The sequence below is a fragment of the Dunckerocampus dactyliophorus genome, chromosome 21, assembly GCF_027744805.1.
Source record: "Dunckerocampus dactyliophorus isolate RoL2022-P2 chromosome 21, RoL_Ddac_1.1, whole genome shotgun sequence".
NCBI classification, from domain to species: domain Eukaryota; kingdom Metazoa; phylum Chordata; class Actinopteri; order Syngnathiformes; family Syngnathidae; genus Dunckerocampus; species Dunckerocampus dactyliophorus.
Window position 1 is genome coordinate 15,653,044 of NC_072839.1, and position 22,199 is coordinate 15,675,242.

General features: G+C 44.5%; 1 protein-coding gene across 10 annotated transcripts in view; it reads left to right on the forward strand.

Moving 5' to 3' along the window:
• flt1 (fms related receptor tyrosine kinase 1) overlaps positions 1 to 22,199 on the forward strand; it is a 29,112-nt gene that overhangs the window by 1,885 nt on the left and 5,028 nt on the right. For 3 of the 10 annotated variants that reach the window (XM_054765101.1, XM_054765102.1, XM_054765103.1), the window contains exons 3-18: positions 593 to 798; positions 2,718 to 2,842; positions 5,601 to 5,766; positions 5,848 to 5,984; positions 6,136 to 6,307; positions 6,904 to 7,021; positions 7,095 to 7,264; positions 7,392 to 7,539; positions 15,050 to 15,170; positions 15,245 to 15,353; positions 15,920 to 16,222; positions 18,485 to 18,631; positions 18,698 to 18,829; positions 21,365 to 21,471; positions 21,570 to 21,708; positions 22,038 to 22,142. In XM_054765101.1, the coding sequence (XP_054621076.1) occupies positions 593 to 798; positions 2,718 to 2,842; positions 5,601 to 5,766; positions 5,848 to 5,984; positions 6,136 to 6,307; positions 6,904 to 7,021; positions 7,095 to 7,264; positions 7,392 to 7,539; positions 15,050 to 15,170; positions 15,245 to 15,353; positions 15,920 to 16,222; positions 18,485 to 18,631; positions 18,698 to 18,829; positions 21,365 to 21,471; positions 21,570 to 21,708; positions 22,038 to 22,142 (2,405 nt within the window). Of the gene's footprint in view, positions 1 to 592; positions 799 to 829; positions 2,416 to 2,717; positions 2,843 to 5,600; positions 5,767 to 5,847; positions 5,985 to 6,135; positions 6,308 to 6,903; positions 7,022 to 7,094; positions 7,265 to 7,391; positions 7,540 to 11,634; positions 13,204 to 15,049; positions 15,171 to 15,244; positions 15,354 to 15,678; positions 15,804 to 15,919; positions 16,223 to 18,484; positions 18,632 to 18,697; positions 18,830 to 21,287; positions 21,472 to 21,569; positions 21,709 to 22,037; positions 22,143 to 22,199 lie in introns of those variants that run through there. The other 7 variants (XM_054765105.1, XM_054765104.1, XM_054765107.1 and 4 more) reach the window with 7 other exon arrangements.

Below are 22,199 nucleotides of genomic sequence, written 5' to 3' on the forward strand. Positions count from 1 at the left end.
TAGGCCTTTTTTATTGTCACTATGGGCAAATATATTGGGACAATGACCCCTCCAAGAAGTGAAAACATGGAGGAGTTGTCAACTCTCCCGGCAACATCGGCGTAACACATCCTGTAGCTGGTAAAGTCAGGCCTTCCAAATAAAAGCACGTCTGCAAAATAACACGGTGGCACCAGAGTAGGAGGTCAGGTCTTTACACCAGAAATCCTGCCAGACACACACACACACACACACCGTCCTCTGGTGGAAAGACCACAATTTCCCTTATTTTTTGGAAAATTTCCCTTCTTTTCAAGTGCAAATGTTGACAGGTATGGGTGAGGTGCAGCAGCTTGAGAAAAATAAAGAAAAACATCATGTCAAAGGCAAATAAGAGTGGATTTTTATTTCCTGCAGTGTGCAAGTGAAAAAAATCCCTTCCAGATGTTCACTGTGCCACACTTGGAGAACTTGTTTTGCATGGAAAAGGTGTTCTTCCACACTGCAATTCTTCATTGGCTCGTTGAGCCATGGAGAGGCATGTCCCAGTACTTTTGTCCAGCCAGTGAGTGTTTTAGCGTGTGAACTTAGCACGTTGAGCGTGTTTCTGCAGGGGTCGCTGGGAGCTCTCCTGGTCTTTCCCCCCAGATGTGCCTGTGGATCAGGTCCACGTGCGCCACTCCCGCTGCGGCAAGTCGCTGCACCTCCACTGCAGCCGCCTGACGCTCGGCAGAGCCCGGGCCCACCACACGGGGACGTTCAATTGCCGGTACCGCCAGCGAGTCCAGAGGCAGGCATCTGTTTACGTGTATGTGGCAGGTAAGACTTGACTTGCATGCTTGTTGTTTAAACAGGATGTGCTAAAAACAGCCAATTATATCCAAACACACTTTGGACATCCTTCTTGATGACTCTGGCACAGTCGGACCACCGAGCCCACCAACCAGAGCAGGTCTAAATATAAAAGACTCTTTGCTTGTGGGCCAGGAGTGGCCCGTACAGCTGCTGAAAGGCTCAAGCCTGGGCAGAGTTTCCCATGCAGAGCATCGGCCTTATCTGCCCCGCTCAGCCTCGCCTCCAGCATCCTGTGCTCCAGGGAGGAGGGGAGGCGAGGGGAGGGGAGGGGGTGTCACTGCCTCTTGGACAAGGTGGCGCTCTCTGTGTTTGTGTGAAGATGAAGGCCGCCGCTAAGAGAAGTCCTCCCTGCCCCGGTGAGCATCTCTGTGCACTCCAAGGTGATATAAGCCAGGCCGCGGGCCAGAAGAGTGGCATGGCCCAAAGAGGACCCTGGGGGGCCATCCATCGCTCAGGTCAGCACGTCCATTACGCCGCCTCCTCCGTGAAGCCTCCACATGAAATCAAAGCAGCAGAAGGAAGCCCAGCTCAGTGGGCCGGTCCTTGGGGTACTTTTGTCTCAAATGTTCAGAGATTTGCTTTCCTTGAATAACACAAGCAAACAATCCAAACAATCTTTATTCTGGACTGCAGGCAGACATGAGCTCACACTATGATTGTTCATTTTCATCTTCACAATGCTGTCATCACTTCAACCTTCTTCTTGCTGGGAGTTTTGCTTGTTCACATTTCAGCACAAACAGGGTTCCCCTCCAATCTTGAACACAAAAATCCCATTTTGAGGAAAGTGAAAAAGCGCATCCATATTCTATTTAATGACAAGGCCACAATGACTGCAGACGTATTTCATGTGAGTGTGATTGACGTAAAGCAGCTTAAAGACCTTTAGTTTGACCTTAGAAAGACAGTGGGCCTGCTATGGCGCTCTGTGGAACCCCTCAAACTGTCACTGCACTTCCTGGCAATTCTCACATTAATTATCATCATACAATATATTCCAAAAAAGTAAAAAATAGAGTTATTGATGGACAGTTATGTATTTTTCACCTATGTATTCATATTTTATTGTAAATACTGTATGATACCATTGCTTTCCACTCTTTGAAATGACTAGTTTTGATTTAAGCAGGTTTTTAGTTAAAAACTTTTTTTTTGTTTTGATATTTGAAGTGAATACATGGCCACACCAATACGGGTATTTTAAAGAACATTTCCAATCTGCAGCTTCTTTATTGGCCCCTAGTGTATTGTAAAAGTAAATAAATTCATATATTAGATTTGACTAGGTATATAACAATATTTCATATCATGATTATTGACCAAAATTAGCACGATATTGTTGAATGGCCAAGTACAACTTTGCAAACTGCGCATGCGTACCCTCTTGTGAACGCTTGCTGCCTATGCAGCTCGAAAGGACACGCACGTGACCGTGCAATGCATTGTGGGCTGCACGCGCCATTTTTGAGAACAAGAGCTTTTGTTTACATCAGAGTTGGTGCTTTGCGAGAGAGATACACAACGTAACTGATGCTGCTTCTCCAGGAAATGAGCAATGTCGCTGGTCCGTGAGTTAATGAAGTACGGTTATCAGTCACGGTTTTAAGATCATTTTCATTTGAAATACTACTAATACTCACCGCCAAGAGTTTTACTGCGTTTAATCATTAATACCAGTAATCGTTACATTCCTAGATATGACACTAGTTTTCTCTGCCGGCTAAGATGTGTATGTTTTGCTCAGATATTTTAGCATATACGTATTGACCTATTCGCATCTTTAATACATAAAATGTATCAAAGGTGCCCCCCCGCCCAATCATTCAAAGTTGTGACCCCCCGTACGCATGATTGGTCCCTGAGCGCCAGTGTTTGGGTTTCAGACAGCCGGCAGCCATTTGTGGAGCATCCAGAGATGAGTCCTTACGTGTTGTACATGAAGGAGAAGCAGCCGCTGGTCATCCCCTGCAGGGTCACCCATCCCAACATCACCAGCAGCCTGGTCAAGGTCAGTAAAGCGCGGAGGAAGATGCTGAAAACACATCCATGTGAACGCTACCTTGGAGTCCACTAATGATCCATATTTGCGTAGATGATACTTTTGAAGTATGTTTACTACATTTTCCCACAGTGTCCAATGACATTTGCTGCTCATCCTGGCAAACCTTCTCCTTGGATTAGAGAAAATGTTGAAAGTGACGGCCAGAGGTGGCTTTTACTAACAAGCCTTTTCCTATCTCCTGGCACCTTTTTGCTTTCTTTTCATCCCTGTTTGGGTCGGTACAGTGCCCCATTGGCCCCCAGCCATCATCACTTCCCTCAGCCTCGTAGTGCGGCTCCTGGCTGCCAACTTTCCCCTCCCTCTGATGCTTTAAACAGCTGGCTTGTGTGCAAGGAGGAAGCCCGAGCAGCCACCGTTGGCCCCGAAGTGCACGCCATTGTCTCGCGGCGGCCATTAGCTCCTGGTTCATACACTGGCTTGCGTGCGGGGGAGAAGCTGTCAAATAAGCAGAAAAACACAAACGTTTATGATCGTTGCTACGTTTTGCACGAGCAAGTGAATGTCAAGCTTCAAAATAGCTTGTTGCTTCATTTTCTTATGCAACTCTGTGCTCGCTTTCATTTCCGCTCCAGGATTTGTACATTCGCATTAGGCATCTTCAAGAACAAAAAAACCCAGTAACATCAGAAGACTTCTCTATTGGTGTGTTTTTGGGATAAAGCCAGATTTATTTTGACATAGAAATTTGACATAATAAATAGTAGGACACATGCAGACATTAACGAGGGATGCATTCCATTCAGCTTTTTTATATTCTTGTCATTTTTAACCAGTGTATGAACACCAGTGGCAAATCTGCAAAACCCCTAACTGTAAGCCCATGAGGTCCAAAGTGGCCTGCGGGCCATTCACGGCCCACCGTTTGTTTTTTATTGGCCCGCGGCACATTGTAGAAATAAAACTACAAATAGAGTAAAAAGGCAAAATGTAAACAAAAGAAGCTGAAATGTTGATACTAATAATAAAATAAAGCTTTGTCTTTAAATATATATCGTTATTTTTTACAACATTATAAAATACATCAAATCAATGTGGCCCCCCGTATGCTTCAGCATGCGGAATCAGATACTGGAAGAAAGACGCATCCGGAAAAGACACAGTAAGGGAAAAAAGTCTTTCTGTACATTTTAGGACTTTATCTTGCTCATACTTTGTTCCTACTAGTTTTTCATCCAATTCGGATTAAAAGCAATTTGACAACAGAAGAAAGTTACATCTGGAAAAGGCACACGATGGCAACGTGCGGAAAAGGAATTGTACGAAACCTTACGACTAAAAATGACGTGTGAAATGTTCTAAAAATAGCCTTCCTCCTTCCTTCATCTTCCTCCACTTGGAATCCACTGGCTGTCCTCTGGAGTGTTTTTTTCCTGGAAGGCTTCAGAACACTCGGACAACAATACCCACGAGGCCACGCTGTGAAAGTGACCAGGAGGGCCCGACCCAAAAATGTCCACATCCTGTAGTGACAGGATGCCAGGAGTTGGACTGGAGGCGCGTTTGACACATCCTGGTGTCCGCCTTGGACGCCTTAGCTCCGCCTCCTCCATCTTGGCAGGCTGGGTTAGGTAAGAGGGGCACACGGGGCACCTCAGAGGAGACTTCAATGGCTTTCAGAGGACGAAGAGGAAACAAAAGAGGAGACTGGAAGAGTCCTCTCACTCTGGGAGGGGCAGGAGGTGGAGGTCTACCTGGTCCCTTGAGAGAGGGTGGAAGACTTTCACTGTGACAACATTTCCTCACAACAAGCTTACACAAGAACTGAAGCAGCCAAGAAGACTGGAAAAGTAACCCCGCCTGCATTCACACATCAGCATCTAAACACAAAATGTGATCACCAAAATATCTACATATAGATACACATCAATGGCGTTTCATAAATCTATGTCTGCTCAAAGCAAGAGATGACCTATTCCACCAATCAGAAGCCTGAAGAAAGTCATTTCCAGAAAAGACAAAGCGAGGGAAAGAGGCATCATACATATGAGTCAAGTTACACCTGGAAAATAAAATCAATTAAAATACAAAAACAAAAAAAGACGACAAAATAGTTTTTGATGTAAAAATATTGTTAAATTAATATTTAAATCACAAATACCAAAACAAAGATTATGGAAATGGAATGGAAAAATATCAATGTAATATAAATCAATATATGACATACTATTAAACAACTTATCTTCAAAGCCACCCTCCAGTCCAACAGGGGGCAGCAGTCATTTAAAAAAACAATATTTGCAGCAAGTCAAAATATGGAGTTTATTTTTCTATTGCTGTTTTTCTATTTATTATGAAATGAATATAAATAAGATATTTTTAAAATCCAAACTGGAGATTGTTTCCGTGATACTTTCCAGACCAACAGGGGGCAGCAAAGTCAAAAAATTGTAAAAAAAAAAAAAAAAAAAATCTGAAGTTGGTAAAAGACTACATAAAATGATCGATTGATGAAATTAATACAATTCCAAATATGTGTTTTCAAATCCAAAGCTGAGGTCTCCACATTCCATCCCGTAGACCAACAGGCGATGTGAATCACATGTTTGACTAACTTCCTGTCTGTCGGGACCATATGGCGTCGTCTGTAAGGTTGGCAGGTTTTGCATCTAATTGTCTTGCTCCTGTCGTGCTCCTTGGTCTTCAAGTGACTTCAAAGTGTCTTCATGGCAGCTGTCTCAAGGATGTGTCCCCCCCCCACCCCCAGTTCCCCAACCAAAGCCTGAGTCCAGACCAGAGGAACATCATGTGGAGCAGCAAGACAGGCTTCACCATCCGCAGTCCCACCTTCTACTACATCGGCCTCTTCTTCTGTCAGAGCGTCATGGACGGCGTCACGCACAAGTCCCGCATTTACTTTGTCCACAGACCAGGTCTGCTACCTTTATTTACCAAGTCCTTTCTCCCTGAGTCCAGCTCTATCTTGAAACGGTGCCTCCTGCGTCTCGTCCCAGTGAGTGAAATCATGGAAGTGTATCTGAACAGCAGTGATCCTGTGCAGGCCTTGAAGGGCGAGAGGTTGGTTCTGAACTGCACCGCCACTGGAGAACTCAACACCAGGGTCAACATCACCTGGGACTACCCTGGAAAGGTGGGGGCCTCACAACATGTCCTCCTTACATCATACCATTCCAATCGTGGTCTCTCGGTGGTGATAATGAGCATGGCAAAGACTTTATTGCAGCACAGCTCCTTTGTGCTCCTTTGTTTGTATACACGTCTGCCACTTCCTGTGTCTACAGAGCAGCAACAGTGGCTCCACCTCCAAGCGCCTCCTGAAGCACAGAACCCACATGCTGTTCTACAGCATCCTCACCATCCCCAAACTCCAGCGCTCCGACCGCGGCCTCTACACCTGCCGCGTCAGCAGCGGCGACAACGCCAAACAGCAGAAAGTCACCGTGACCGTCTACGGTGAGCGTTTGAGTGACGTGGTGTCGTTTATGGCTGACCTTTTAACACGGCTCCTCAACTGGCGGCCCGCCGGCCAAATGCCGCCCATGCATGACATCCGAGTGCACAAGAATTCAGTTTTTGCAGCAGATGTCATTCAGAGGATGTTTGACGAGCATTTTGATTGCATGTTCTTAAAAACAACTGCACTCCTGTCATAAAGGATCTTTGACTCGCGTTTTTGCAGGATATTCTTAAAAACTGTAGAGTGCTTCTGTCATAGAGGATCTTTGACTTGCATTTGGCACAGAATCCTAAAACTAAGAGCACTCTTGTCATGTAGTGGATCTTTGACTACTGTAGAGGATCTTTGGTTCGTGTTCTTGCGGTAGGCCCTGACAAACAGCAGAATGCTCCTGGTATACAGGATCTTTGACTGATGCGTTTGCAGCAGAGTCCTAAAAACAGCAGAGAGTTCCTGTTGTACTGTATAGAGGATCTTTGACCAGCGTAAACATCAAGCTTGTGTTTAAATCTGTGACTTGATGACTTGGTTTGTGTAAAGCGTGTTCCCCAGAAGAATAGCCTTACCTTGTAGTGTTCACGTGTGTCCTCAGATCGTCCATTCATCCGCTTGAAGGCCAGACGAGGACCCGTAATGGAGGCTCAAGCGGGACAGAAATCGTACCGGATTTCGCCCAAACTGCGAGCCTTCCCGGCCCCTGAGGTCATCTGGTGAGACGACGCTGAATCACGCCTTGGGAAAGCGCTAAAAGATTGCGTGTAAGTTGGATTGCGACTGTTGCAGGTTGAAGGATGGCATGGTGGCAGCAGAGCAATGCTCCAGGTACCACATAGACGGAAGCTCTCTGGTCATCAGGGACGTGGCAGAGGAGGACGCTGGCAAATATACCGTCCTTGTGCGCATCCAGGAACACGGACTCTACCACAACCTCACGCTGACACTCGTGGTTAACGGTAAGACAACATGACTCCGCTGCCCCCTGTTGGCTGTCATTCAGAACTACAAATGACTCTGACTTGTTGTCTTTGCTTTTCTTTCCTTGTGTTTGCGTTGTGTATCTCTGGCCTTGGGCGTCCACAGTGAGTCCTCAGATAGGTGAGAAAGCCGTCTCGTCGCAGGACCCGGGTTCTGTGCCCCGGGGGAGCAGACAGTCTCTACACTGTACGTCCCACGGTGTCCCCCCTCCTCACATCCAGTGGTTCTGGCACCCCTGCCCCCCCAAAGGCCTGTAAGTACATTTCAAATGCAACACAGATGGGAAGAATATCACTTTAGTTACAGTCGGACCCTAACTGAACCCTCCAAAGTCCAGCTCTGAAACCATCATTAATATCGATTGTCATAAAAATGATCATGATTACCAAAGAATGTGACAGAAATCATCTTTTCTGGCGTCACAACAGACCACCACCATCACAAAACAGATTTTTTATCATACAAGTGAAATGCATACTCAACTGTAACTCTATAGTGAACTATAGTGTTAAATGTGTCAAACTATTGCACAAATAAAGTCAGCATTTTAGTAATATTACCAAGTAATATTGGTAAAATCTAAATTTTACCAAAAAAATTGCGAGAACAAGGTTGCGAGAATATATTTTTATTTGTTCAAAAATAAATCTTAACTTTCTTAGCTCTACAACACCTGCACCACCTGAACCATGTTGTAGACACGATGCTTTACTTTACTTGACTTTACTGTTCTCTTTACTTGTCTTGCTTGCTTGCTGCTGTAACAAGTAAATTTCCCCGCTGTGGGATAAATAAAGTACATACAATACAATACAATACAAAACATTCTGTTGCATAAATAAAGCCGACATTTTTTTAAAAACTCAACATTTTACAAGGAACAAGTTATAACGTTACCAAAAAACTATGGAACATTGGAATACATCACATAGTACAATCCACACTTCCATTTCTCCAAAAGGAGTAGGAAGAAGCCAATTATGACTTTCGAATAACTTTATTCGAAAAAAATACTATTTCCAAAATGTTTTAAAGCTTTACCCTGAAAAAATGATCCTATTAGGAAAAATAAAGCTGAAATTTTACCACCAAAAGTTGTAATATTACAAGAAAAATACATTTTACTCCAGAAAGTAATGTTACGAAAAACCTGTGATGACTTGTTGTCGCTTTAGCCATGTTGTACTTAGCAGCCAGGATTCCTTCTGACGCAATAAGTGCTGTTTCCTGTTCTATGGCTACCATCACATTTTTCCTTTTTGCCATTAAACTTTCCCTTCTGTGGTGACATCACAAAAAATTGAAAAAGCAAAAAATAAAACCCCACACTTGTTTTCAGGTGAATTTGCCCCCTTTGGTTTTTAAATTGTACGACTTTTAGGTTGTTGGTCCCACTGTAATTATCAACTACTGTGCAAAAATACTACACCATCTGACTAAAGTGAGTACAAGCTTTCACATTCAGCAAGCATTTTTACATTGTAAATGCAGATCAGCTATAGAGGAGTCTGTGTTGTGCAGCTTGGATAGCAGAATATAGACGGAACAACGCACAACCATTAGTAGCGCCTGATGGAATGTGAGCGGTTTACTCACTTCTCTGTGACACTTGGAGCTATCGCTACACTATATCCAATAGTATATACAGTATCAACACAGCAGTTGTTTGTAAGAGCTGCATATGGGCGAGCTCTGTAGTTAGTGCTGTCATGTGACAGTAAAAACAACTCTTCATTGTGGTGCTGTGTGCTCGCGTGTGCATGTGTGTGCATTGTGTGATTTTGCAAAGGAGACATGTTTTGTCTATTCCAGCGTGTGGCTTCCTTCTTATAACCAGAACAGATGCCTTTGAGGGCCTTTCATGTGTGCTAATGTGTTAAAATGTGTGTGTGTGCGCGCGCGTGTGCACGGTTGCACGCGTGTGTTTCTTCCTCTTGTCTTTCTGTCCATGTGACTTTTTTTCATAAGTTTGTTTAATGCATGCAAATGTATAGCTGTGTTTCCTTAATGTGTGTGTGTGTGTGTGTGTGTGTGTGTGTGTGTGTGTGTGTGTGTGTGTGTGGTGCATTCATAGACACACACTTGAAAGCAGAGACAAACAACACACACTTCAAGAGACGGCAGTTCCGTGCTCGCAGTCACGATTTGTTGCTTTCCAAATCAAACGCGATGATTTAATGAATTTCCTGTGCAGGACGCCTGTTTATTATTGTGATTGCACACCACATCCTCTGATGCCGTTTCATATATCTCACACACACACACACACACACACACTATATATAAAGTTCTCATGAGAAATGGCCCAGCCCAGTCCAGCACACACGTATGCGCACACACACGCACATAAGCTGAAGCAGGCACTTGGCAAGAACATTGATGGAGGATTTGTTGGAGGTCAAAGACGTATTGTGTTGCTGGCGACCGCGTCAGAGAGGTTAAGTGTTACCTGAGACGCCCACGCCGCGTTCCGCCTCGGAGACGCGCCGACATCATACTCGTCGGTCTTTGACCCCTGCCGTTCTTGCGCGGCGCCGTCGCCTCTGCATAATGATTTAGTGTTTGTCTGTGATGCACGTGAACACCTCGTAAGAACGCGAGCGGAAAAGTGTGGTGTGCTTTACCTGCAAAGAAAATCCATACCTGTTTTTTTTCCTCACACTTTATTAATACCATGCATGGGCACAGCTTCTCTATACAGTATACACAAATCTGATCAAAAGACTATAAATATGTTATTATTTAGTATTTAGTTAGATTAGACAATACGTAAAGCTCTAGTAACACATCATGAGTTAGCCCACACTTGGAATATTAATCATTTATTATAACTCTATCGAGAATGTATAGTGGTCAGAAAAGGTTTGTACTCTTGCAAGAATAAAGTAAAAATTGCAAGAATGATGTTCAAAAATCATAAAGACAATTGTACTATTACAAGAAGGAAATAAAATATCGATTTTAATGATACTATTGCAAGAATTAACTAAAGAATATTTATTTTTTAAATGTACTATTGCAAGAATGAAGATACATAATTTAAGAAATTGTACAATTGAAAAAATGAAGTAAAAAATATTGTTTTAATTATTCTACTGCAATGAATTACAACTAATGTACATATGACTATATTTGCCAACTTTTATGAATCATATTTGTTTTTTTTTGTGTGGATTAAACTTTGCTTTGCAATGAAGAATGAATTAAAAATATATTTAATTTTTTTTACGATTGCAAAAATGAGGGCCGCACGGTGGTCTAGTGGTTAGCATGTTGGCCACACAGTCAGGAGATCGGGAAGACCTGGGTTTGAATCTCCTTTGGGCATTTTCAGTGTGGAGTTTGCATGTTCTCCCCGTGCGTGGATTTTCTCCAGTTTTTTCCCACATTCCAAAAAGCGACTGCGATCGGCGACTCTAAATTGTCCATAGGTATGAATGTGATTGGTTGTCTATATGAGCCCTGCCATTGGCTGGCGACCAGTCCAGGGTGTACCCCGCCTGTCGCCCGAGGTCAGCTGGGATAGGCTCCAGCCTACCCCTGCGACCCTAATGAGGAGAAGCGGCATAGAAAATGGATGGCTGGATTGCAAAAATGAATTAAAAAATCAATCAATGTTTTTGGAATGTGGGAGGAAACCAGAGTACCCGGAGAAAACCCACACATGGGGAGAACATGAGCTTGGAACCCAGATCTTCCAGAACACCTGACTGCATGGCCAACATGCTAACCACTCGGACACCGTGCGGCTGAATTTAAAAAATATATTTTAAAAATTGTACCACTGCAACAATGAAATTTAAAAAATCTATTTTAAAATTTCAAGAATTAAGATAAATATTACAAAAAATGATAATGTTGCAAGAATGAAATAATTATTTTTAAGAAGTACTGAACAGCCAGAAAAGAGGTGCATGTTCCACTTTGTCATATGTGGCGTTTCCTACTCTATGGTTATCATCACAGTGTTCTCTTGTCCGTCCATTATGATGGTATTTACAAGATGACTACAGAGAATGTACAGAGGTCATTTTGTGAGAAAAAGGTTGTACTTGTGCAAAAAAATTAAAATGTAAACATTGTTTTATTGCAAAAAGAATTTTGAGACACATTTGAATATTACAAGAAAAATAATTGTATGAGAATCTTTAACTCTGATGCAAAAATGACAGTGTTGCACTCTCCTCCATCACAATAAGTGCCATTTCCTGTTCTATGGTTATCATCACGTTTTCATCCTTTCTGCTGGTCCAGTGCAAAGCTCTGTTCTGGTTGGCTGACTTGTGCTTGACTTGTGCTGAGTGTTTTTGCTGTGGCTGGATCCTCACTGGGCCCTTGTTCTTTGCAGCCCGGCTGCACCACAAGCTTGACGCCGAGCCGGAGGAGGCCCAGGCACAGTGGGCCAGGCTGGGCCAGGCTGAGGAAGCCTCACGCCCGGGGTCCCGGGTCCACTGCCGGGTCCGGTTCTGGGAATCTCAGCGCTCTTATCTGGCCCGGGCAGGAGGCGCACTGGGCTTCCTGTGCAAAAATCAGAGCGCTTTTCCTCTTGTTGTTTGGCTTCCTCTCCGACGCGAGACGCTTCCCAGCAGCGTGATTGTCCCCTCGTCTTCAAACGTGGCACAGGCCGCTTCCGAAAGAGCTTGATCTATTCTGGAGCGCCCCGCCACAACTCTGCTGCCCCCCACCGCCCCTACACACATACCTCTGCAGCCCCTTTTGGTCGTCAGCTCTGCCCTCCACCTCAACCCGGCATCCTCGCTGGAACAAGGACCCCCGCCCATGCCGCCTCCCGCCGCGGGTGACATGAACACGCTTGATGAGCTGAGAGGACTTGCAACACTGCTGAGCAGTGAAGACCGGCACTCAAGCAAAATGATGATAAAAGATATCTAAGGTTTCAGGACACCTGCTTGATGACTATTTATTTATTTTGCTCCTTCTCTTGTTCCCATCGTTCACCCACGCTTTTATTCTCGTCGCTCCCTCCATCCATCCATCCTCCACCAGCCACATTTTTGGAGCTGCTTTGCTTTTTTTGTGTGTCCTAGAGTGGTACTATCATGGGTGCATGTCCCGAGCCCTGACCAGGCTAAACCCCGACATCCACACAAGCTGTGAGTTTATGTTCAGATGTTTGTTTGTTTTTTTTTCTTCCACCAGCAAGAAGGCCAAAAAAGAGGAAAGATAGGACACCCACGTTGGTTGGGACGCTTTCATAGTTCTCTATTCAAAGACTGACGCCTACCATGTAGGACGTCTGAGCACACCTGAGACTGACGTGTCCTCTTAATGCCCGCTCAGTCATGTCCTTAGCACTGCCCTGGTGTCTTTGTCTTCGCCTGTGACAAAATACAAGCCATTTCTAACAAGGAGTATCAGGGTGAAAATATAGACCAGAAAATAATCACAATATCACAACTATCAAGGGGAAAAACGATTCCAAAATATGAAATAAAAGATTTTCATGTGACAAGAAAAGTCATCATTTTGCAAGATACAAGTTGTCAATAAATGTAATATATATTTAATGAAATAGTTGACAGACAAAATGATTAACATAGTCATATTTTCATTTGAAATAAGTGAGAAAAAAGCATATCTCATAATTACATGAGAAAAAACTGTTATGACTCAACTTTAACTTTTATCTTACAGTTTGATGACTTTATACTCATATTTTTAGCCCTAGTACTCCTTCATTTAGTTTAAATGCAGATCTGTGTGTGCGCGCGCGTGCGTGCGTGTGTGTTCTACGGGTGTCTCCCAATGTGATCCATCCCTTGTATAAAGATGTCCTACGAGTAATATATGAATCTAATATTTAATAATTTTTTACAACTAACGTACATATGACAATATTTGCCAACTTGTATGAATCATATTTGTGTTTTTTTGTGTATTAAACACTTTGCTTATATTTGTGCACGCTTGTTTTTTCTCACTGTGGTTATTTTGGGGTGGAGACAAGCAGGAACCGTGAGGGACGTGAGGTACAGCTGGAGGTACAAGGTGTTTAGACTGAGCTGGACAGGAAGAAAAAGCAGGCGGTGACCCCCACTACCCGCCCCACTCACACAAAACCGAGCTCACGCACACACACACTGAGTGGATGTGTTGTATGATGTCAACGTCTTCTGCTTTTCTTTTTCTGTTTTTGCTACTAAACCACCTTCATGTCAACTCGTCTGTCTAGTCTGTGGAACACAGCGTCTTGCTGGGAAGCTTGGGAGATGACAGGTGCTGAGTGTGTGTGTGCGCGCGCGCGCGTGTGTGTCGTAGTGTCATTCACATGGTGGGTCCTCACTGAAACTACACAAAAGGAAGAAGACCTCTGGGAAAACGGATTTAGACGGATAAATGTTGGATGGATGGTGGATAATTAGATACATATTAGGATTGTCAAATGATTTAAATGTTCAATCGAATTAATCAGTTTACTAATTATTTAATCATGCTTCATCACCATTTGCAACCACGTGAAATATGCCCGTTTTTACAGTGTTTAAAGATAAACGGCAGGACAATTATATATTTGTATGTATTAACAGCTCCAAATGAACTGAAAATGTAACTCATCCTAAGTGTCTTCTTCTAAATGCACGTGTCTGAAAATGTGTTTGCCTAACACTAGTCTATCATAGTGGCAGAACATCTGAATCACTTTAACCGTGTTATTATGAGCCATGATTGGTTGCGTTCAAAGACACTACGTCATGTAAGTTGAAATCACATGTTTTGAGTGTAGGGGCATGCTTAAATGCATACTTAAATGCATCAAATTGCATCCAAAGTAAGAGTTGTTAGTCACTGATACAAATATCCACTGACTGTTTTTCTTTGTTGTTCTGTTTATTTAGACCACAGGCACATTCATAATAAAGACATTGTTGTGATTTTCGTAGTGTCCCTGAACGTACTTTGCGGTAGTCTCGTGACAATGAGGAAGTGTCGTTCCGATGCGGAAGACACTACAGTAGAGACGTGTTTGTGAGTTGGAGATACTGTAAGTACAGTATATGGTGTTGGATTTAAACTGATGTTGATGTGTTCAGGTCAGAATCAAGTTATAAAAGAGCGTCAGACTCCGTGTAGGGACGCTATTGTGCCTCCGTCCATCGTCATAACTGAGAGGTGTGGCTTGACATGATGCCCATGCCTCAATTAAGCTAAAAATGGCAACGTAAGTAATGAAATAAATTAGTTGCTGCCCTTAAGGCGCAATTTGTGACAGCCCTAGTGTAACGGATGCCAGCCTGTGAGGCTGGTAAACCTCACTGGTAAACCTCACTCCCTCTGTCTTGAGAGCTGCGCTGAACACGCGGTCGATAGCCCGGGCTTTTGGCTGTGTAGTTAGCGCTCTCGTCTCCCATGACGAAGGTGCTGTGTCCGAGTCCCGGCGTGGGCAGTTCGAAGCAGGGCGGGTCACACTAGTACATACCTGTATATATGCACATATGTACAGTATGTAATATGTTTATACATACATCAATAAATACTGTACATAGGTACATACACTATATACACACATGGATTTGTAGATACGTGCATACTGTATGGCAGCTGTGGTGTATAGTAGAGAATGTCAGGAAGTGGCCGTACATCCTTCATGTGTGAACAATAAGACAATTATCGATGTGTACATTACAACAATGTCATGCTTCTAATTGAACAGCATAAGACGGCTCACGCTGAACAATGTGAACACCCACACACACACAGCTGTCTTATGTCAACACAGCTGAGTCTCCTCTTCTCCATCCAAGGTGTGCGGGTCCAACATCCTCCTCCTTGTGGACTCATGTGACGGCGGAGAGCGTTCCCGCCACGCACAACCACATCCTGAGCGTGACGCTCAGACAGGAAGTGCTTCAGGGAAAGAAGAAGGTGCACATGTACACACAATGACGTGATGTAGTGCTTGGTGTAGCGGAATGACGCTAAACGGTGTCCTCTATCAGAGTGTTGGGGTTCTGACGGTGGGCCAGGCTCTTGTGTCGGGGGTCTTTCGCTGTGTTGCCTCCAACGCTGCAGGTGTGGACCAACTAGACGTTGGCTTCTACGTCACAGGTGACACGATCAACCATACATAGCACATATTAAACAACCAATGGCATTTTTTCCTGCATCTAGGCTAACTTACGTAAGATACATGTAAGTACAGTATATTCATTAGAATGTGCTATAAAAGGCTGGGGTTGACCTACTCAGCAGAAGCAGGTAGCTGGCATGTGTTGTGTTGCGTTGTGTTGTGTGTGTGATAGGTCACATGAATTACCAGGAATTACATGGGCAGGCCTGCCTGGTGTGTGTGTGTGTGTGTGTGTGTGGGTGTGAGCACAAATGAAACAGGAACCCAGGACTCTTATCATTCCACTTCCTCCCCCCTGCGCAGCGCACTTCCTTGGACTGGCAGGTCGGCTTTATTTCGGGAGGCCTTGGGGTGTTTGGGAAAGATAAACACTATCTGCCATCAGGAAACTCTCGAGCCGTTTCCACGGGAAGTTTCAAATGGCTAAAGTAAATAGAAAGCATTTCCACGGCTACCTTTTGTCACCACAATAGCCATTCACTGGTCTTCAAAGGTGCTCCAAGATGAAGGAGAGCTTCTAACTTCATCTCTTCATGGCCCTCAGACGTCCCAGGAGGCTTTGGCGTGAGCCTGGGTGAAGAACCCACTGAGGGCGGAGACCTCCACCTCACCTGTCGAGCCAACAAGCACCTGTACACCGCCCTGTCATGGCGGAGGCTGGACCACACCCACGGCTCCAGCAGGGGTGCCTCCCTGCACACTCACCTCACCACGGGGGACTTCTCCCTCTCGCTGCTGCTGTTGCTAAGCAACCTGAGCGCCGAGGACTCCGGGGCATATGGCTGCTCAGCCCACAACCTTGTCACAGGACTAGAGACACACCTGGTTACACAGGTGAAGGTCTCAGGTGAGTCACTTCCTCTTTCTCCTCGTCCTCAGCATAATCATAAGTACTTGCTAAATGCTTTATCTTCAAGTATTTACAAAGTATAGGGCGGCATTGAACAGAAACATGCAAAGAATGTTTTACAATAATTTTTTAAAATAATATTACAAGATGTTTACCACAAAAACATGAAGAGCCTCATACATACGTATGTACGTATGTGCAGCACATCGATACATTGTCTATTTTCACAAGTAATACATACAAATACATGCATACATTCCTATGTACGCACTGTACATAGAGACATTCATAAGTAGTACACCAACAGAGTAACCTGCCACTTGTTGCTAGGCAGACTTCACAGGAACGAATCCTAACTGCCCCGTAGGCCAATGAATAAAATGCTTGGTACAAGCCACGCCCTCTTGGCTGTTTGAGTAGTTGAATGTGTTCAGGCACAGGAAGCATTCAGTTCTTCCAAAAGGGACATCCTTTTGTTACATTCCTGGAACTAGCATCTCTTTTTTTAATTAAGAGAAGTTTTTTTGAAATAACGATTGTACATTGAGGGTACTCTACTCATTTTTGGTCCAGGATTTAGCTCGGCGTGCAATAATTGGTAGCACCTTGAAGGACGGGAATGGAGTCCATGCACAGGAGTCTTATTTGTGGACATCCTGACGTCTTAGTGCACGTCTGTGGCGCACGCACACAAACAAACAAACACTCTCACGGAGATGTGGCTGTTTGGGAATCGGGTCCCCCCAACTTCCTGAGGCCCCACCCTGCCTTTGCTCAACACCTCTTTCACGTGGGAATGAGCTGCAGTGAGGAGGAAGAGCACACAATGGCACTTCCCACAATGCCACATTTACAGGCCCTACATGGGCCGCTGCAACAATCAGCCAATCACACACTGTCAGGCTCCCGGCCCCCGCTCACACAATCATCAATTGTTGTCCAGGAGGAACAACAATCAGTCGCCTTGCTTAAGTGACTTTGCTTCATGCTCGCATTACTATCAGGGTCCGCTTCCTCCGCTGGGACCCCCGCTAGAGAACCACCACACACTGGGTGACCAACCGCACACAAATACAACATTTATAATCATAATCATAATCACCATCTATAGACACTCAAAAATACATTTTGTGTAAATATGACTTGATTTCAAAGTTGTGCATAAACACATGATTTAAGGGACTGGTAGGAAAATCAACAGATTTATTTTTAGTTTTTGTTATAGCGGTACATTGCAGTTAAAAGTGACAGACAGGATTTCTTTGCGTCCACAACTTGCCTGCACTGCCCCCTAGCGGACGTAAAAATGCGTTATTGCACATTGGAAGCTCAAAAATCTCAGGTTGGTACGGTGGCTGACAGGGCAACCACACGTTAACGTCCGAACACACACAAACAACATACATAAACAAACAACATACGTGAACAACAGAAAACAAAAACCAAAAGAAAAACACCACAATGACCAAAAACACCATAAATCAACGGCATGGAAGAAATGCTGCAACCTAAAGTTCACACATCAAAGTGGAAGTTAGCCAGGCCAGAATAGAAGATCTTTGACTCGCATGTCTTCTTTGCAGTAGGTCCAATAACAGAGCAATTGGTCCTGTCATATAGAGGATCTTTGACGAGCGTTGTGTATACTGTAATTGTGTATAGTACTATAATTAGTGATGTGCGGATCGATACTGAAATGTCGAATACCTCTTGATGCTCTGAAATCGATTCTGAAATCAAAATATCGATACTTTCCACACTTGAGTCGTTTGAGGTCATGTTTGTTGAAATGATGGCGATTGTAAACTGAGCCATGTGTGTATTGTGAATAGTTATCATTCTTTAAATAGTGCTTAATGCTTGTATGATTTTATTTCTTTTCTTTTTTATTGTTTAAAATACCATTTTCACCTATTTTATATGATTTGTCCCCCATTTTTCTCTTGTTGTGTATTAGCCTGGCTTTATTGTAAATCACCCCCCACCTCAATTTACTTCAGGGTTTAAAATAAATAACTAAATAACTTTAATTAATTATACTTATTTAAATTAATAACTTATTTAATTCTTATATTTATTTCATGTCTTGTATTCTTTATGCTATGATATGAAATACACTACTTGTCAAAATCTACCAGACACATGAGGTGAATTTTCCTCAGTATCGAATGGGTACCGAAATCAGTGGTACTGCACATGACAAGAAGAACTGTACTGATCCAGCATTTATTTAATGACGTTTGTGTTTTATCCTGTCAGTCTTGGAGCCTCCAGTGTTGCGTAACAATTTAACAGATTGCACCGTCAACATCAGCAGCTCAGTGACCCTCCACTGTCCCAGCGAGGGCGTCCCGCGTCCGACCGTCACATGGTACAAGAACCAACGCGCCCTGCTGGCAGGATCAGGTCAAAACATCCACTCAGAATCATTCAAAAGAGAGCATTTTTTTCAATTGAGGATGTTGTCTGCAGGGATTGTGATGTCAGCAGAGGAAGGTTCCCTCCACATTGAGCGCATCACAGTGGAGGACCAGGGTCTGTACACCTGCCAGGCCACCAATCAGAGAGGAGCTGCACAGAGCTCCGCCTACATTTGGGTCAATAGTAAGTCGGGGGATCGGGTAAGCGAAAAACTGTACAAGTGGGATAGCTGCGGTGGAAGCACCACTGGCTCTTGATGCAAGAGAATAGTGGTTTGAAACCAACGATGCTTCTTCTTCTAGAAAAAGACAAACAAATGGCTTCTTTGATATTTCGTTGCTCTTTCTTCATTCCTTCATCTATCGACATTATCATCACCAATGCAATATTGTGAATGCTCGCTAGCTCTGCTGGGAGCACTACTGATCCATGGTGCAAGGCCCCCGGGGTTCAAAACCCCTGTCAGGGCCCATGATGCCGTGGGATGATTGTCTAGCAAAAGACAAACAAATGGCTTCATTGCTGTTTCTCCAGGTCCAGCATCTATCGTGATCATTATCATCATCACCACCACCATTACAACATGTCTAGTCTTTGCCAGCTGGCTAGCTCAGCTGGTAGCAACAGTGGGTCATGGTGCAGTGCATGGGGGTTCAAAACCTGGTCAGGGCAATGACTAACAACCACTGAAATTGTTGGTCATTTTGTCTAGAAAAATGCAGATGGTAATCATCACCACAGAAACAATATCATGTGTTCTCGCCGGCTGGCTAGCTCCGTTGGTAGCACCGATGGTCATGGTGCAGGGGACTGGGGTTCAAATCCCGGTCGGGGCGCTCAAGTGGTAGGGCGTTGCCATCGATGGATGAAGATCGGGACACTCCCCCAACGTGATTTATGGTGACCTATGGTAAGTATCAACACGAAGAGAAGATGGAAGAACCTCCAGAAAAAAAAGTAGGCGTGGCTGAGGGAGAGAGGGCGGGGTGGTGGGGGAGGGAGAGGGTGGCGGGCAGGGGAGTGGGCATGGGAGGAGGTGGGTAGGGAGAGATCGCGCGGGGGAGGAGGAGATAGCTGGCTGGCTTTTACTTTTTTAAAACACTATTATTTTTCATAAAAATAATACATTGTGTCATATCGACCACCAAGCAACTCCATACCATGTAGAGAGCAACCCTGACCAGGTTTCGAACCGCCGTCCCCTGCACCATGACCCACTGGTGCTACCAGCTGAGTTAGCCAGCTGGTGAGTGTTTCTGATATTTTTTCGAAGGTGATGATTACGATGCTGTCCAATTGTAGTTTTCTAGACAAAATGACCAACAACTACATTCGATGTTAATCATTGCACTGACCGGGTTTCGAACCGCCATCCCCTGCACCATGACCCACTGGTGCTACCAGCTGAGTTAGCCAGCTGGTGAGGATTACTGTTATTTTTTTGAAGGTGATGAATATGATGCTGGCCAAGTCTATTTTTCTAGGCAAAAAGACCAACTACTACACTGAACATTAGTTATTGCCCTGACCGGGTTTCGAACCGCCATCCCCTGCACCATGACCAACTGGTGCAACCAGCTGAGCTAGCCAACTGACAAGCAAATACCCTGTTGTAATGGTGGTGATGATTACAATACGTATAGCTTTGGTAGAGATTTGTTTAGACAAAATGTCCAACAACTACGTTGAACCTTTGGCCTAACCAGGTTTTGAACCACCATCCCCTGCATCATGACCCACTGGTGCTACCAGCCGAGCTAACCAGCTGGCAAGCACACATCTTGTCGTAATGGTGGTGATGATTACAATAGGTATAGCGTTGGTAGAGATTTGCTTAGACAAAATGATTAACAACTACATGTGCCCATTGGCCTGACCAGGTTTTGAACCGCCATGCCCTGCACCATGACACACTGGTGCTACCAGCTGAGCTAGCCAACTGGCAAGCAAATACCCTGTTGTAATGGTGGTGATGATTACAATAGATATAGCTTTGGTTGAGATTTGTTTAGACAAAAAAAAAACAACTACATTGAACCTTTGGCCTGACTGGGTTTCAAACCACCATCCCCTGCATCATGACCCACTGGTGCTACCAGCTGAGCTAGCCAGCTGGCAAGCACACATCCTGTCGTAATGGTGGTGATAATTACAATAGATATATCTGTGGTAGAGATTTGCTTAGACAAAATGACCAACAACTACATTTGCCCAATGGCCTGACCGGATTTTGAACCACCGTTCCCTGCATCATGACCCACTGATGCTACAAGCTGAGCTAGCCAGCTGGCAAGCACACACCCTGTTTTAATGGTGGTGATAATTACAATAGATATATCTGTGGTAGAGATTTGTTTAGACAAGATGACCTACAGCTATGTTGGACGATTGGCCTAGCCAGGTTTCAAGCCACCTTTCCCCGCATCATGACCCACTGGTGCTACCAGCTGAGCTAGCCAGCTGGCAAGCACACATCCTGTCATAATGGTGGTGATGATTACAATAGATATAGCTTGCCAGTGGTGGCACCTCAGGATGGGTAGATAAATACATCCAGACGGGAACGGATCACTGGGTGAACACGATGTACACCACCCCTCGCTCCATGGTGCATTGGTTTATTCTATTCCCCCTGCAATAGAACATTCCTGATGTTGTAATGGTGATGATGGTGATGATGATGATGTCACAAATAAGCCACGTCATCATGGTGTGCAGATGCATCGGAGGCATCCTCCATGGAAATACCCACACTAGCCTGCACCTGTGTGGTGGCGACTTTCCTCTGGCTTCTCCTGACCCTGCTGATCCGAAAACTCAGACAGGTGTGATGATGATGATGATGATGATGATGATGATGATGATGATGATGGCAACATGTTGACTCCTATGAAGAATGACTCTGTGTGTTCGCTCTGTGAAGCCCAACGACTCCCACAGCAAAGCAGGGTACCTGTCCATCATCGTGGACGCAGGAGGCGGTCCACTGGAGGAGGGCATGGGGGACAGACTCCACTATGACCCCAACCAATGGGAGTTCCCTCGAGAGTGCCTCAAATTAGGTAAAAATAAGCTTTGTTTCCTGAAGGATTCCAGAGGATGTATTGAGAGGATGTATTAAGATCACATGAGAGATACTGCAACTTTCTCATAGGTCTTATCACGTCACCACTGGGAGGGCTGTCCTTCCATTAATCAGCCATGTATTGTCTTTGTCTCGCTAATTAACTTTATTATAACTTCACAGTGGGTGTGTGCACGCTGTTTACTGACACTAATCAGCTTTCTCAGCCTTCATTGAAATCCACGCCATGCGTCCTCTCCCATCTTGGATGAGTGAGGAAGGACTGATAAAGACCGTGTTGTCTTGTGTTCCTCCTGTCCCACTCAGGCAAGAATCTGGGCCGTGGCGCCTTCGGGAAGGTGGTGCAGGCGTCTGCCTTTGGGATAGACAACGCCTTTGACTGCAGGACAGTGGCAGTGAAGATGCTCAAAGGTACAACAACCTGGCTTGGAAGTAGTCTTTCCAAGTAGTTCAGCCTTCAGGACTGCC